The sequence below is a fragment of the Giraffa tippelskirchi genome, chromosome 2 (genome assembly GCF_054371585.1).
Source record: "Giraffa tippelskirchi isolate mGirTip1 chromosome 2, T2T-mGirTip1v1.2.pri, whole genome shotgun sequence".
NCBI lineage: Eukaryota > Metazoa > Chordata > Mammalia > Artiodactyla > Giraffidae > Giraffa > Giraffa tippelskirchi.
This window is the reverse complement of record NC_137276.1, coordinates 624,515-637,798: the sequence shown is the minus strand read 5'-3', so window position 1 is coordinate 637,798 and position 13,284 is coordinate 624,515. Positions and strand designations below refer to the sequence as shown.

At 59.4% G+C, this 13,284-nt stretch overlaps 1 protein-coding gene and 1 pseudogene across 2 annotated transcripts in view; both read left to right on the top strand.

Annotated features, from left to right (window-relative positions):
* ADGRA1 (adhesion G protein-coupled receptor A1) overlaps window positions 1–8,117 on the top strand; it is a 35,178-nt gene extending 27,061 nt beyond the window's left edge. The window contains exons 6-7 of one of the 2 annotated variants that reach the window (XM_081572776.1): window positions 5,302–5,400; window positions 6,242–8,117. In XM_081572776.1, coding sequence (XP_081428902.1) covers window positions 5,302–5,400; window positions 6,242–7,445 — 1,303 coding nt within the window. In that variant the 3' untranslated portion in view covers window positions 7,446–8,117. The remainder of the gene's footprint in view (window positions 1–5,301; window positions 5,401–6,241) is intronic. The other variant, XM_081572777.1, reaches the window with a different exon arrangement.
* Window positions 8,118–11,595: 3,478 nt separating this feature from the next.
* LOC145538421 (uncharacterized) lies at window positions 11,596–13,141 on the top strand (annotated as a pseudogene).
* The last annotated feature ends 143 nt before the right edge of the window (window positions 13,142–13,284 follow it).

Below are 13,284 nucleotides of genomic sequence, written 5' to 3'. Positions count from 1 at the left end.
TCCTCCCCGCAGTCTTGATTCCAGCTTGTGCTTCATCCAGCCCAGCATTTTGCATAACATGTCCTGCATGTAAGTTAAATCAGCAGGTTGACAATGTGTAGCTTTGACATACTGTTTTCCAAATTTTGAACCAGTGCTTTGTTCCATGTCCAGTTCTGACTGTTGTTTCTTAACCTGCATACAGGTTCCTTTTCTAAATCCAGCTTGTACATCTGAAAGTTCTCAGTTCATGTACTGTTGAAGCCTAGCTTGAAGGATTTTGAGCGTAATCTTGCTAACATATGGAATGAGTGCTATTGTACAGTAGTTTGAACATCCTTTTGGAGAAGGAAATGGCAACTCACTCCAGTACTCTTGCCTGGACGGAGGCTGGACGGAGGAGCCTGGTAGGTTACAGTCCATGGGGTCGCAAAGAGTCGGACATGACTGAACGACTTCACTTTCACTTTGAACATCCTCTGGCATTGCCTTTTTTTGGGACTGGGATGAAAACTGACCTTTTCCAGTCCTATGGCCACTGCTGAGTTTTCCAAATTTGCTGGCATATTGAATGCAGCACTTTAACAGCATCATATTTTAGGATTGTATATAGCTCTGCTGGAACTACATCACCTCCACTAGCTTTGTTGGTGGTGATGCTTCCAGGGCCCCACTTGACTTCCGCACTCCAAGATGCCTGGCTCTAGATGAGTGATTACACCATCGCGGTTATCTGGGTCATTAAGACCTTTCTCGTACAGTTCTTTGGTTTATTCTTGCCACCTTTTCATAGCATCTTCTGCTTCTGTTAGATCCTTGCTGTTTCTGTCCTTTATTGAGCCCATCTTTGCATGAAATGTTCCCTTGGTATCTCTAATTTTCTTGAAGAGATCTCTAATCTTTCCCATTCTATTATTTTCCTCTATTTCTTTGCATTGTTCACTTCAGAAGGCTTTCTTATCTCTCCTTGCTATTCTCTGGAACTCTGCATTCAGTTGGATATATTTTTCTCTTTCTCCCTTGCCTTTCACTTCTTTTTTTTTTCTCAGGCATTTGTAAGGTCTCCCTAGACAACCACTTTACCTTCTTGAATTTCGTTTTCTTTCGGGCGGTTTTGGTCGCCGCCTGCTGTACAGTGTTACAAATCTCTGTCCGTAGTTCTTCAGGCACTTTGTCTACACCAGATCTAATCCCTTGAACCTATTTGTCACCTCCACTGTATAAGCATGTATAATCATAAAGGATTTGATTTAGGTCGTACCTGAATGGTCTAGTGGTTTTCCCTACTTTCCTCAGTTTAAGTCTGTCCTCAATTTAAGTCTGAATTTGGCAATAAGGAGTTCATGATCTGAGCCACAGTCAGCTCCAAGTCTTGTTTCTACTGACTGTATAGAGCTTCTCCATCTTCAGCTGCAAAGAATATAATCAGTCTGATTTCGGTGCTGACCGTCTGGTGATGTCCACGTGTAGAGTCGTCTCTGTTGTTGGAAGAGGGTGCTTGCTCTGACCAGTGCGTTCTCTTGGCAAAACTCTGTTAGCCTTTGCCCTGCTTCATTCTGTACTCCAAGGCCAAACTTGCCTGTTACTCCAGGTATCTCTTGACTTCCTACTTTTGCATTCCAACCTCCTATGATGAAAATGACATCTTTTTTTGGTGTTAGCCCTGAAGGTCTGGTAGGTCTTCATAGAACCGTTCAACTTCAGCTTCTTCTGCATTGGTGGTTGGTGCATAGACTTGGATTACTGTGATGTTGAATGGTTTGCCTTGGAAACAAGCTGAGATCATTCTGTTGTCTGAGACTGCATCAAGTATTGTATTTCGGACCCTTTTGTTGACTATGAGGGCCACTCCATTTCTTCTAAGGGATTCCTGGCCACAGTGCATGCTAAGTCACTTCAGTCTGTCCGACTCTTTGTGACCCTGTGGACTGTAGCCCCCTAGGTTCCTCTGGCCATGAGATTCTCCAGGCGAGAATACTAGAGTGGGTTGCAATTCCCTCCTCCAGGAGATCTGCCCCACCCAGGGATCGAACCCACATCTCTTGCATCTCCTGCACTGGCAGGCAGGTTCTTCACCACTGGGAAGTCCACCGAGCAGCCATCTGAATTAATTCACCCATTCTCACCATCTCACTGACCCAAAAGTGTCGATGTGCGCTCGTGCCCTTTCCTGCTTGACCACTCCGCCTGCGTGTTTGACACTGGCTGCGCACATGTACCCACTCTCCCCCAGACTCCTCTCCCATCCAGGCGCCACGTCACACTGAGCAGAGTTCCCTGTGCGATGCAACAGGTTCCTGTTGGACTTTTTTTTTTTCTTTTTTCATTTATTTCTGCCCCTGTTTTTGTCATCTCCTTCCTCCTGGTTACTCTGAGTTCACTTTGCTCTTTCATTTTTCTGCCCTGTTAAGGTGGAATCTTTGGTCATTGAACTTTAAACCTTGCTTTTTTCTCATGGAAGTATTCACAGCTACAAGTGTCCCTCTAAACCCAGCTTTAGCTGCATCCCGGAAATATTATACTGAATTTTCTTTCTCACTTTGGTTAAAATATTTTCCAGATTTCCTTATAATTTCCTCTTTCATCCATGAATTATTTAGAAGTATATCATTTCATTTTTCAGATATATGTGGTTTTCCTACTTATCCTATTGCTATTAATTTCTAATTTAGTCTCATTTTGATCTCAGAGAATATACTCTGTATGATTTAAATGCTTTTAAACTTATCAACACTTGTTTATGAAGCATCATATCATCTGTGATGATTAATAGATCGTGTGCACTTGAAAAGAATTCATGCTGTGCAATTATTGGGTGTGATTTTCTAGAAAGAACATTAGGGAAACATGATTAATGTTATTGTTCAGATCTTCTATTTATTAACTTTTTGCCTGCTTGTTCCATCAATTGCTAAGAGAGGGGAGTTCAAAACACCAGCTGTGATTTTGGAATTATTTCTCCCTTTAACTCTGTCCATTTTTGCTTTGTGTATTTTGAATCTTCCCTCTGGCCCTCACACATTTACAGTTGAAATATCTTCCTACGAACTTACGGGCATATCATTAGAAATGCCCTTCTTTCTCTCTTTTCTTAAACTTTATTTTGTCCTGTATTAATACAGCCACTCTGGCCTCTTAGACTCCGTTCACGTGGACAGCTTTATCCATCCATTAATTTTCGACCACTCTGTATCTTTTTATTTAAAATGTTTTCTCCTATTGTAGACAGCATATAACAGGGTCTTGCTTTTTTGCTGTTATTGATGTATTCTGGTGATTTCTGCCTTTGAACTGAAATGCTCAGTCCATTAAAATTTAGTGGCATTTTGATTTTGCCTCCATTTCTCTCTTTGTTTTCGGTTTTTACTTCTTTTTCCTCTTTTTTTTCTTCTATCCCTCCTTTCCTCTTTTATTTTCTTCTTTTGAGTTATTTTACTATTTCATTTTAACCTATCTATTAGTTTTTTGCTTATTTCCTTTTCATGGCTGATTTAGGGATTAAAATCCACAGCCTTTTCACATCTGTTTAGTTTGAAAGTCACACTGTTTCATGTAAAAACCATTAGAATTAGAAACTTTGCGACCGTGTGGCCACCTCCCCTCCCACCCTCTTTCCACTCCCAGCGTCCTCAGTGTTGCCCCATAAAGACCGTCACACAAGTGACAGTGAAGCTGCTCAGTCGTGTCCGACTCTTTGGGACCCCGTGGGCTGCAGCCAGGCTCCTCTGTCCGTGGGGTTTCCCAGGCAAGAATACCGGAGTGGGTTGCCATTTCCTCCTCCAAGGGATCTTCCGGACCCAGGGATTGAACCCGGGTCTCCCGCATCGTAGGCAGACGCTTTATCATCTGAGCCATCAGGCAAGTCCTGTAAACTCCACAGGGCAGTGTTAAAGTCTTTCTTTAAACGGTTAAGATATGCTTTAAAGAAACGAAGAGGAAACAGAATGTTTTCTCTTGACCCAAATCTTCGGTGCTTCTTACGGTCTTCATTCCTCCAAGTTTCTGTCTGCGCAGCACGCCTTCAGCCTGAAAGCTTTCATCTGGCATTTCCTGAAGGGTAGGTCGGCTGACAAGGACCCCTCCGGGCTTCATCTTTGTCGGGACATGTCTCTCTTTGCCCCTCATTCTGGAGTAGACTTCCGGGGGCACAGAGGCCCCTGCCGCCACCGGGGGAACCGCTGCAGCTCTTCCGCTCTCTCCCGTGGACCCGGTCACTGGGGGCCTGGTGCTGTCACGCTGATTTGGGTGCTTGTGGCATGCTGAGAATGACACCCGTCCCGAGCTGGCCCCCCGCGCGCGTGTGACAGCTGGGTGCTCGTGGCCAGGCGCCCACACTCACGCCCCCAGGATCCCACCTTGGGCAGCATCCTTGGGTGGAGCTGTTGGCCAAGGCCCCGCGGACGGGAGAGTCAGCTCCGTCTGGGGGTCGAGCCGACCCCCACGCAGATGAGTCCCTGTCCCTCCGGGAGGGTCACACGCCAGAACCTGCCCCCAGCCGTGGAGAACTCGGCTGCCAGGGTCAAGGAACGGCTGCTCCGAGCGCCTCCCCGGAGGCTGTCAGGCCAGCGCACACACCGATGGGTCACTGATACCACCAACAGGTGTGGCCTGGGCCACGGCGGAGGGCGACCCGGCGGAGGGCGACTCGGCGGGCAGCTGCTGAGAGCGTCCAGCGACAGCTGCGCCCAAGAGGGGGGCAGCCGAGCAGGCACCCACCGCAGTGCCAGCACGTCCCCCAGCGTGCACAGCCCCGCCCCGTCCACCGCGGCCCACCTCCGCCCAGGGCCTTCACATCGTTCTATGCTTCTTGCTGAACCAGGGCGCCGCTCACCCCCAGACACTCGCGCTGGGCCCGGCCAGGGTCATCTCTGTGCAGGCAGAGAGGCGAGGGGAGGACACGTGGATGGGGTGTGTGGGAGCAGAGGGGACATGGGGGAGGGGCACGGGGCATAGGGGGGGACACGGGGGAGGGGCGTGGGTGGGGATGTGGGGGAGGGGACACGGGGGAGGGGCGTGGGGTGGGGGGGCACGGGGGAGGGGCGTGGAGCGCGGGGGAGGGGACACGGGGGAGGGGCGTGGGGATGTGGGGGGCGGGGCGTGGGGTGGGGCGTGGGGGAGGGGACATGGGGGAGGGGCGTGGGGCGTGGGGGAGGACAGGTCTGGCCGGACACCGGCAGCGGCTCTTCAGTCGGGTAGGGCTGGTGCCGCACGGGCAGCCGGACAGCAGGGCCTCCCCCTGCCTTGCCCGCGGGCTGCGCGGGGAGCGGGGCTGCCCTGGGGTGCCCTGGTGGCCCCGAGGGCAATGAGCAACCCCCCCTGCAGGTTCTACCTCGTCGGTGGAGGGGCCCCTCTGGTCATCTGCGGCGTCACGGCCGCCACGAACATCAGGAACTACGGGATGGAGGCCGAGGATGCGGCGTAGTGAGTACCGGGCGCCCCGCCCGCACGCCTCCCAGGGGCCCCGAGCCGCCTCCACCCGCCCAGCTCGGGCGCCCCCACACCCCCACCCGCACTACGGGCTGGTTTGGCCGCACAGGCTGTGAGGGCCTGGAGGGGTGTGAAGGACAGCCCAGGACGGCTGAGCAGCCCAGCCGCGTGCGGGGGCCCAGACGGCCAGCAGAGCCGTCCCCGGCGCCTAGCCCGCCGCCCCCACCCCGACTCCTGCCCCAGCCCCGCCCGCTCCAGCGCCCCCAGCCCACCTGAGGCCCCTCTGGCCAGCGGGCGGGGTGGGCCCTTGGCCTCGATGGCCCTGCCCAGGCCACGCTCCCAGTGGGACCACTTGTCAGCCCCACCCGGCGGTGACCTCTGTGGGTCGAAGGCTGTGGGGCTGGTCCCCTGGGCTGCTGCAGCCGTGCCTCTGCCCTTCTCAGCAGAGCCTCCTGGGGGGCCAGCACGGCCCCCATGCTCCCCGGACCACAGGTCCCTGCACTGGCCCCCGGCGGCCCCCCGAGGCGCTGGAGCTGTGGCCCCGACCCCCGCGCGCCTCCCACAGCTGTCCTGGGGGGCAAAGCCCCGCTGTCCTGCTCTCGGGGGCCCAGAGCCTCCTAGGCCCTCCCTGGAGCCCCGCTCAGCCCTGCTGGAGCCGGAGGAAAGGAACGGCATCAGAGCGCGCACGGTCCACCTGCGCCCCGCGCCCCAGCCCAGCCACGCTGTCTCGGGTCAGGCGTCTCCTTATCACGTGACCGCAGCGAGGCGGTGAGCCCTACTCCGACTCAGCAGCCCACCCGGAGTGACCCCTTGCTGACCCGCCTCTCCCCCGCAGCTGCTGGATGGCCTGGGAGCCCAGCCTGGGCGCCTTCTACGGGCCGGTGGCCTTCATCACCCTGGTCACCTGTGTGTACTTCCTCGGCACCTACGTCCAGCTGCGGCGCCACCCGGAGCGCAGGTATGAGCTCAGGGAGCGGACGGAGGAGCAGCAGCGGCTGGCGGGCCCCGAGGGCGGGGGCCCAGGGGGCGCGCCGCCTGCCCCCGACGGCCTGGCTGCCTCACTGCTGCAGAACGAGCACTCGTTCAAGGCCCAGCTGCGGGCCACCGCCTTCACGCTGTTCCTGTTCGTGGCTACGTGGACCTTCGGGGCGCTGGCCGTGTCGCAGGGCCACTTCCTGGACATGGTCTTCAGCTGCCTGTACGGCGCCTTCTGCGTGACCCTGGGGCTCTTCGTGCTCATCCACCACTGTGCCAAGCGCGACGACGTGTGGCGCTGCTGGTGGTCCTGCTGCCCCGCCCACCGGGACCCCCACCCCACGAGGCACAGCGCCCGCCCTGCCCTCGACGCCAACGGGGACGCGCTGGGCCACGGGGCCCGCCTGCAGGACTCGCCGTGTCCTGGTAAGGCGCTGGGCTTTGGCCACTCGTCCACCAGCCACTGCAAGATGACCAACCTGCAGGCCAGCCAAGGCCACATCAGCTGCCTGTCGCCGGGCACGCCCTGCTGCGCCCAGATGCACTGTGAGCAGCTCCTGGAGGACGCAGCCCACGTGCACGAGGGGGACGCCTTCGAGCGCGACCCGCACCTGCATGCGTGTGTCCAGGGCAGAACTAAGCCGCACTACTTCAGCCGGCACCGGGCAGCCACGGCCGAGCAGGAGTACGCCTACCACATCCCGTCCAGCCTGGATGGCAGCCCGCACAGCTCGCACTCGGAAAGCCCACCCAGCTCGCTCGAGGGCCCCGTGGGGCCGCACGCGCTAGCCTGCTGCGCCCCGGGCGGCCCCTTCCCCCTGGTCACCCAGCCCGAGGCCAGCGCCCCCAGCCCCGCGCTCTATAGCTGTCCGCCGCGGCCCGGCAGGGAGGCGGCCCGCGGCCCGGCACGCCTGGAGATGCTCCGCCGGACACAGTCGCTTCCCTTCAGTGGCCCCGGCCAGAACGGGCTGCTCAAGGGCGACGCGCAGGACGCCGCCCCCTTCAGCTCCGACGGCACAGGCAACATCCGCACGGGGCCCTGGAGGAATGAGACGACGGTGTAGCAGGCGGGGCTCTGTCCCTGTCACCCCCGCGGCTGGGACCGCCCCAAAGCAGAGCCCTCTGCCCCCGGGGTGGGCGGGTGTTGCCGCTCGACCCAGCCTTGGCGGACCCCCAGCCACCCCTGCCCGGGAAGGACGTGAGAGGGAAGGTGCTCTGGGCCACGGCTGCCCCCACGGAGCCCGCGCTCAGGAGCACCACCCGCGCCCACAGTCACCTGCTTCTAGCCCGCTGCGCCCCGTCCCCGGCAGCCAGGAGGAGGACCCGCCCCGCGTGCCCACGTGCGCCCATCTGCCCCCCTGCTGCCTCGATGGCCCTGGCCACGGCAGGAGGCACCCCCGACATCTCCCAGTGGCTCACGTGTGCGTTCTGTTCAGGTTTGTTCTTAGAGGCGGGCAGCCTGCCTGTCAGTCCGGAGCGTCAGAGGACTCAGCCCACTCCTCTGCCCGGGCCAGCTCTCTGTTCACCCCGGGCTGGAGAGCATCACAGACCCCCGGGCAGCAGCCCACTCCAGGGACCCTCAGCCTCCTGGGGCCGGCAGGGTCTCCGAGGGGTCTGTGCCCTGGAAACGCCCACCACACGTCCTCTAATGTCCACTAGACTTCTGAAGCCGGGCACCGTCGGGACCGGGGCCTGCCCACCATGGCGTTTGGGAACAATAAAGTCCCTGCCACAAAGAGAGAGGGTCTGGCATTTCCATAAACATCTGGGCGCAAAGCCCTGACTCAGAGGACACATGTCAATGACCAAAGTCCTTCTGCGACAGCAGCCGTGGGTCCCACGGGAGGGGCTCGGGGTCCCCGCAGAGGCAGGAGCCCAGACACCCCGGGGGGAGAGCCTGTGCACCTGTGCAGCCCGGACTCCCTCCCCCGGGCCTGTGCACGTGTGTGCCCACACCCACACCCACACACGCATGTAGGGGCACATACCACACGTGTGTGTACTGCCACATGCACACACCACACGTGCACAGTACACCGCGGGCACACCCGTATGCAGGGTGCATGTCACATGCCAACATGCAGTGTGCACAGTGTGGGTCACATATACCACCCGTGTGCACACGTTGCTGCACAGCCACGCACACGCGGGTTTTCCAGCCCCCTGAGCACCAGGCTTTCCTTGCCCTGCGCGGCCTCATCACCAGGCCTTGTCAGCGTCTGTGGGGGGGTCGCGGGGGGCTCCAGGAGGACCAGATCCTTCCCCACACCCGCCAGGGGAGAGGGGGTGGGTGGGCGTGCCCAGGGTCCCAGGCGCATTGCCCAGTATCTCAGCACAGGAGCCTCGATTCCTGGGGTTCTCGTAAACCTGACAATGACTTTGTAATAGACCGTGGTGTCCAGGACCTGCATCCTCACAAGACAACCAGACAAGCTACCGAAGGCCGCCGCTAGGTGGCTCTCATCTCCGCCCCGCCAGCCTGCTCGCCTGCCTGCGGCCCACGTGACCAGCGCCCCAGGGCAGCGCCAAGCACTCCCTGCAGACGCACAGCCGTGGCCGAAGCTCCGAGCCGTCCTCTGGGCTCTGTGAGGCTGGGTCATAGATCTGCGAGCCTCTCTGTCCCTCGAGGGCAGGCCCCTCGGTGCCTGGCTCACGGCAGGCCGGGGAGCACGAGGCTGCCTCCAGCCCCTCCAGAGGGCGTCCCCCTCTCTCCTGCCCCGCTGCCCCTGGCAGAGCAAAGAGCGGCTCATTCCTGAGACCAAAGAGACTGTACGGGACCCAGTGAACCTCGTGGGTCCCAGGGCTGCTCCAGCCTCCCGAGTCCACAGGGCAGTGTGGTGACACACTCAGTTCACAGTGATGTTCTCCAGGAATAAAAATCCATAACACAACCACATCCGGGGGCACCCCATGCGGACGATCCCCCAGAGGACGCTGGGTCGGAGGTCAGAGCTGCAGACCGCTGTCTGAGCTCCAACCCTGTGTTGCCACTTCCCAGTGCTGTGTGAGGGCACACAGGCAGGGTGGAGCCAGAGTGTGCCTCCTGCATGCGTGTGAGAGCATGCACATGTGTGCCCGTGTGCTGAGTGCCTCTGTGCATTATCTATTCGAACTGGTGTGTGCGCACATGTGAGTCTGTGCGTGTCACACCTAAGTCTGTCACGTGTGTGGCACTGTGAGAACACGTGCTTCTGAGTGTGCTGTTGAGAGTTGGGTGGGTGCGTGCCTGTCTGAGTGTGTGTAGTGTGTGCACAAGAGCACATGACAGTGAATGTGCAGATATGCGTGCGTGAGTGTATGTGCATTTGTGAGTGCATGCGTGTGCATGTGTGTGAATCATGTGACTGTATACATGGGAGGGTGTCTGTGTTGTACATGTGAGTGCAGAAGAGTACATGTGTGTATGTGGGAGTGTGTGTGTGTGCATGTACATGCCCGTCACAGAGGGCGTGTGCAGCACCCTTGCTCTGGCCAGGCTGCTGTCTGACTGCCCCTCAGGGCGGCTCTGGCAGCGTCAGCCTGCCTGGGCCTCAGGGAGCCTCAGCTGCCCTCTCCCCAGCGTCGCGGTCCGTCCCAAGCGTCTGCTGTTGAGGAGCCAGCTGTCGGGGCCCTGGGAAGCATTCGCCCGCAGGCATGGCCAGCCCTGCTGTCTGCAGGGAGTGCCAGCGCTCAGTAAGGGACCCCTGCCGAACCCCTGACTTCTCCAGAAGCCCCTTAGCCACCTCTGAGCCTGCCAGCCCCGGGAGCCCCTGCAGGGCTGCTGGCGTCGGCGTGGCCAGGCCCGTGGGAGGGGCTGGACTGGGATCTGGGCCACCAGGCTCTGTGAGACAGACCGTCGAGGGGAGTCTCGGGGCCCGGGAACCTCACCCTGGGACAGGGTCAGCTCAGAGGACAGAGCGCCAGGCTGTGGGTGGGGGGAGCCCAGGAGCAGCCTCAGGGGTGGGCGTGGGGCCTGGGTCGAGTCTACAGAGGCAGCCGTCAGGGCTGGGCTATCGCGCCTGGCTTCGGTGGGGCTGCGGGGGCAGCAGCAGAGACCGCAGCTTCGGGGGGCCTGTCCTCCGCCAGGCCAGGCGCCCCCAGGCCCCGGGGCCCCGGGCAGGGTCACAGCCAGCCGTGGGAAGGGGCCCACGCAGACGCGGGCCTGCGGCGCAGCCACAGCGCCCTGCAGAGAACCCACAGCGCCGCAGTCCCGCCCCCAGCCCCAGACCTTCGGGGTCCCGGGCAGGGAGGGGCCACTGGCGGGCCTCAGGGCTCAGGGTTGCCAGCAGCCGGACGTGGGCCAACCGGCCAAGACTGGCCTCAGTCCCGGCCAGGCGGTGCGGGTGCCCCGCCCCCAGCCTGCACACCCGGTTCTTCTCTGGGCCAAGGCTTCAGCAGCAGCTTTCCCCACGAGCCATCATCAGACAGGCGCCTGGGACAGAAAGTTGCCTGTGGGATCCACCTGCTAAGAGTGTCCTGGGGTCTGCAGGCCTGGTCTGTGGCCCCAGAAGCTGGGACAGGATGGGGTGTGAGGACACAGGCGCGGTGCCACGGCGCTCACGCCAGCGCGGGGTGGACGGCACGGCCTGGGGGCACCAGAGAGGCCGGGGGTGCAGGGAGGCCACACGTGGGAGGTCACGTTGCTGAGAGGCGGCTGCACCACACGGCTGCTACACAGGACAGCCCGAGCCAAGGTCTGCAGACGCGGGCGTGGAGGCCCTGCTTCAGCCCCAGGAAGCCCGGTGTGGCCAGGACTCGGCTGGGGAGCAGTGGGCTCCGTGTGGCCTGTCTACACGGCCACTGCTGGATCCTGGACAAATGTTGGGGGCCTGCAAAGGCAGGAGGACCCGAACTGGCTGGTCAGACACCGACCTCCTCTGGGGGAGCACGTGGGAATGTCAGCAGGGGGTGGGGAGGCCTGAGGACCACAGCTGCCCGCACAGGGCCTGAGGGGCGGTGGGGCCAGGAGCCCAGAGCCCGGGCGGGAGAGGGGCCAGCTCCTGGGGGGCCGGGTGAGCAGACACTCAGCCCAAGATTTCAGAGGTGCCCAAACTCAGTAATCAGGACGAGTAAGGTTGTGACACAATGTTTAAAAAAAAAAAAATGATGCAAAAATTCACGATGACTAGCATCAAAATCTTAAATGGAACCAGAATGGGTGCTGCCGGTGGGCCCCGGGGGCCCCAGTGTGGGCATCGGGGGAGCCTTGCTGACCCGCGGCTCAGAGGACAGTCCATGGCCAGCATCCGCCAGGTCCTCCCCAGACAGTGACCAACGAGGTCACAGGGAGAGGGACAGAACCACCCAGAGCCGACAGAGAGACAGAACCACCCAGAACCGAGAGAGACAGAACCACCCGGAACCGACAGAGACAGAACCACTGGGAACTGAGAAACAGAAGCACCCGGAACCGAGAGAGAGAGAGAACCACCCGGAACCGAGAGAGAGAGACAGAACCACCCGGAACCGAGAGATAGAACCACCCGGAACCGAGAGATAGAACCACCCGGAGCCTAGAGAGACAGAACCACCCGGAACCGAGAGAGAGACAGAACCACCCGGAACCGAGAGAGAGACAGAACCACCCGGAACCGAGAGAGAGACAGAACCACCCGGAACCGAGAGAGAGACAGAACCACCCGGAACCGAGAGACAGAACCACCCGGAACCGAGAGAGAGACAGAACCACCCGGAACCGAGAGAGAGACAGAACCACCCGGAACCGAGAGAGAGAGAACCACCCGGAACCGAGAGAGACAGAACCACCCGGAACCGAGAGAGAGAGAGAACCACCCGGAACCGAGAGAGAGACAGAACCACCCGGAACCGAGAGAGAGACAGAACCACCCGGAACCGAGAGAGACAGAACCACCCGGAACCGAGAGAGACAGAACCACCCGGAACCGAGAGATAGAACCACCCGGAACCGAGAGAGCAACAGAACCACACGGAACCGAGAGAGAGAGACAGAACCACCCGGAACCAAGAGAGAGAGACAGAACCACCCAGAACCGAGAGATAGAACCACCCGGAACCGACAGAGACAGAACCACCCAGAACCGAGAGACAGAACTACCCGGAAACCGAGATAGAACCACCCGGAACTGAGAGAGACAGAACCACCCGGAACCGACAGAGACAGAACCACCGGGAACCGAGAAAAAGAAGCACCCGGAACCGAGAGAGAGAGAGAACCACCCGGAACCGAGAGAGAGAGAGAACCACCCGGAGCCGAGAGATAGAACCACCCGGAACCGAGAGAGCAACAGAACCACCCGGAACCGAGAGAGAGAGACAGAACCACCCGGAACCGAGAGAGACAGAACCACCCGGAACCGAGAGAGAGAGACAGGACCACCCAGAACCGAGAGATAGAACCACCCGGAACCGACAGAGACAGAACCACCCAGAACTGAGAGAGACAGAACCACCCGGAACCGAGAGAGAGAGAGAACCACCCGGAACCGAGAGAGAGACAGAACCACCCGGAACCGAGAGAGAGAGAGAACCACCCGGAACCGAGAGAGAGACAGAACCACCCAGAACCGAGAGAGACAGAACCACCCGGAACCGAGAGAGAGAGAGAACCACCCGGAACCAAGAGAGAGACAGAACCACCCGGAACCGAGAGAACCCCACCCAGAACCAAGAGAGAGACAGAACCACCCGGAACCGAGAGATAGAACCACCCGGAACCAAGAGAGAGACAGAACCACCCGGAACCGAGAGAACCCCACCCAGAACCAAGAGAGAGACAGAACCACCCAGAACCGAGAGATAGAACCACCCGGAACCGAGAGAGACAGAACCACCCGGAACCGAGAGAGCAACAGAACCACACGGAACCGAGAGAGAGAGACAGAACCACCCGGAACCGAGAGAGCAACAGAACCACACAGAACCGAGAGAGACAGAACCACCCAG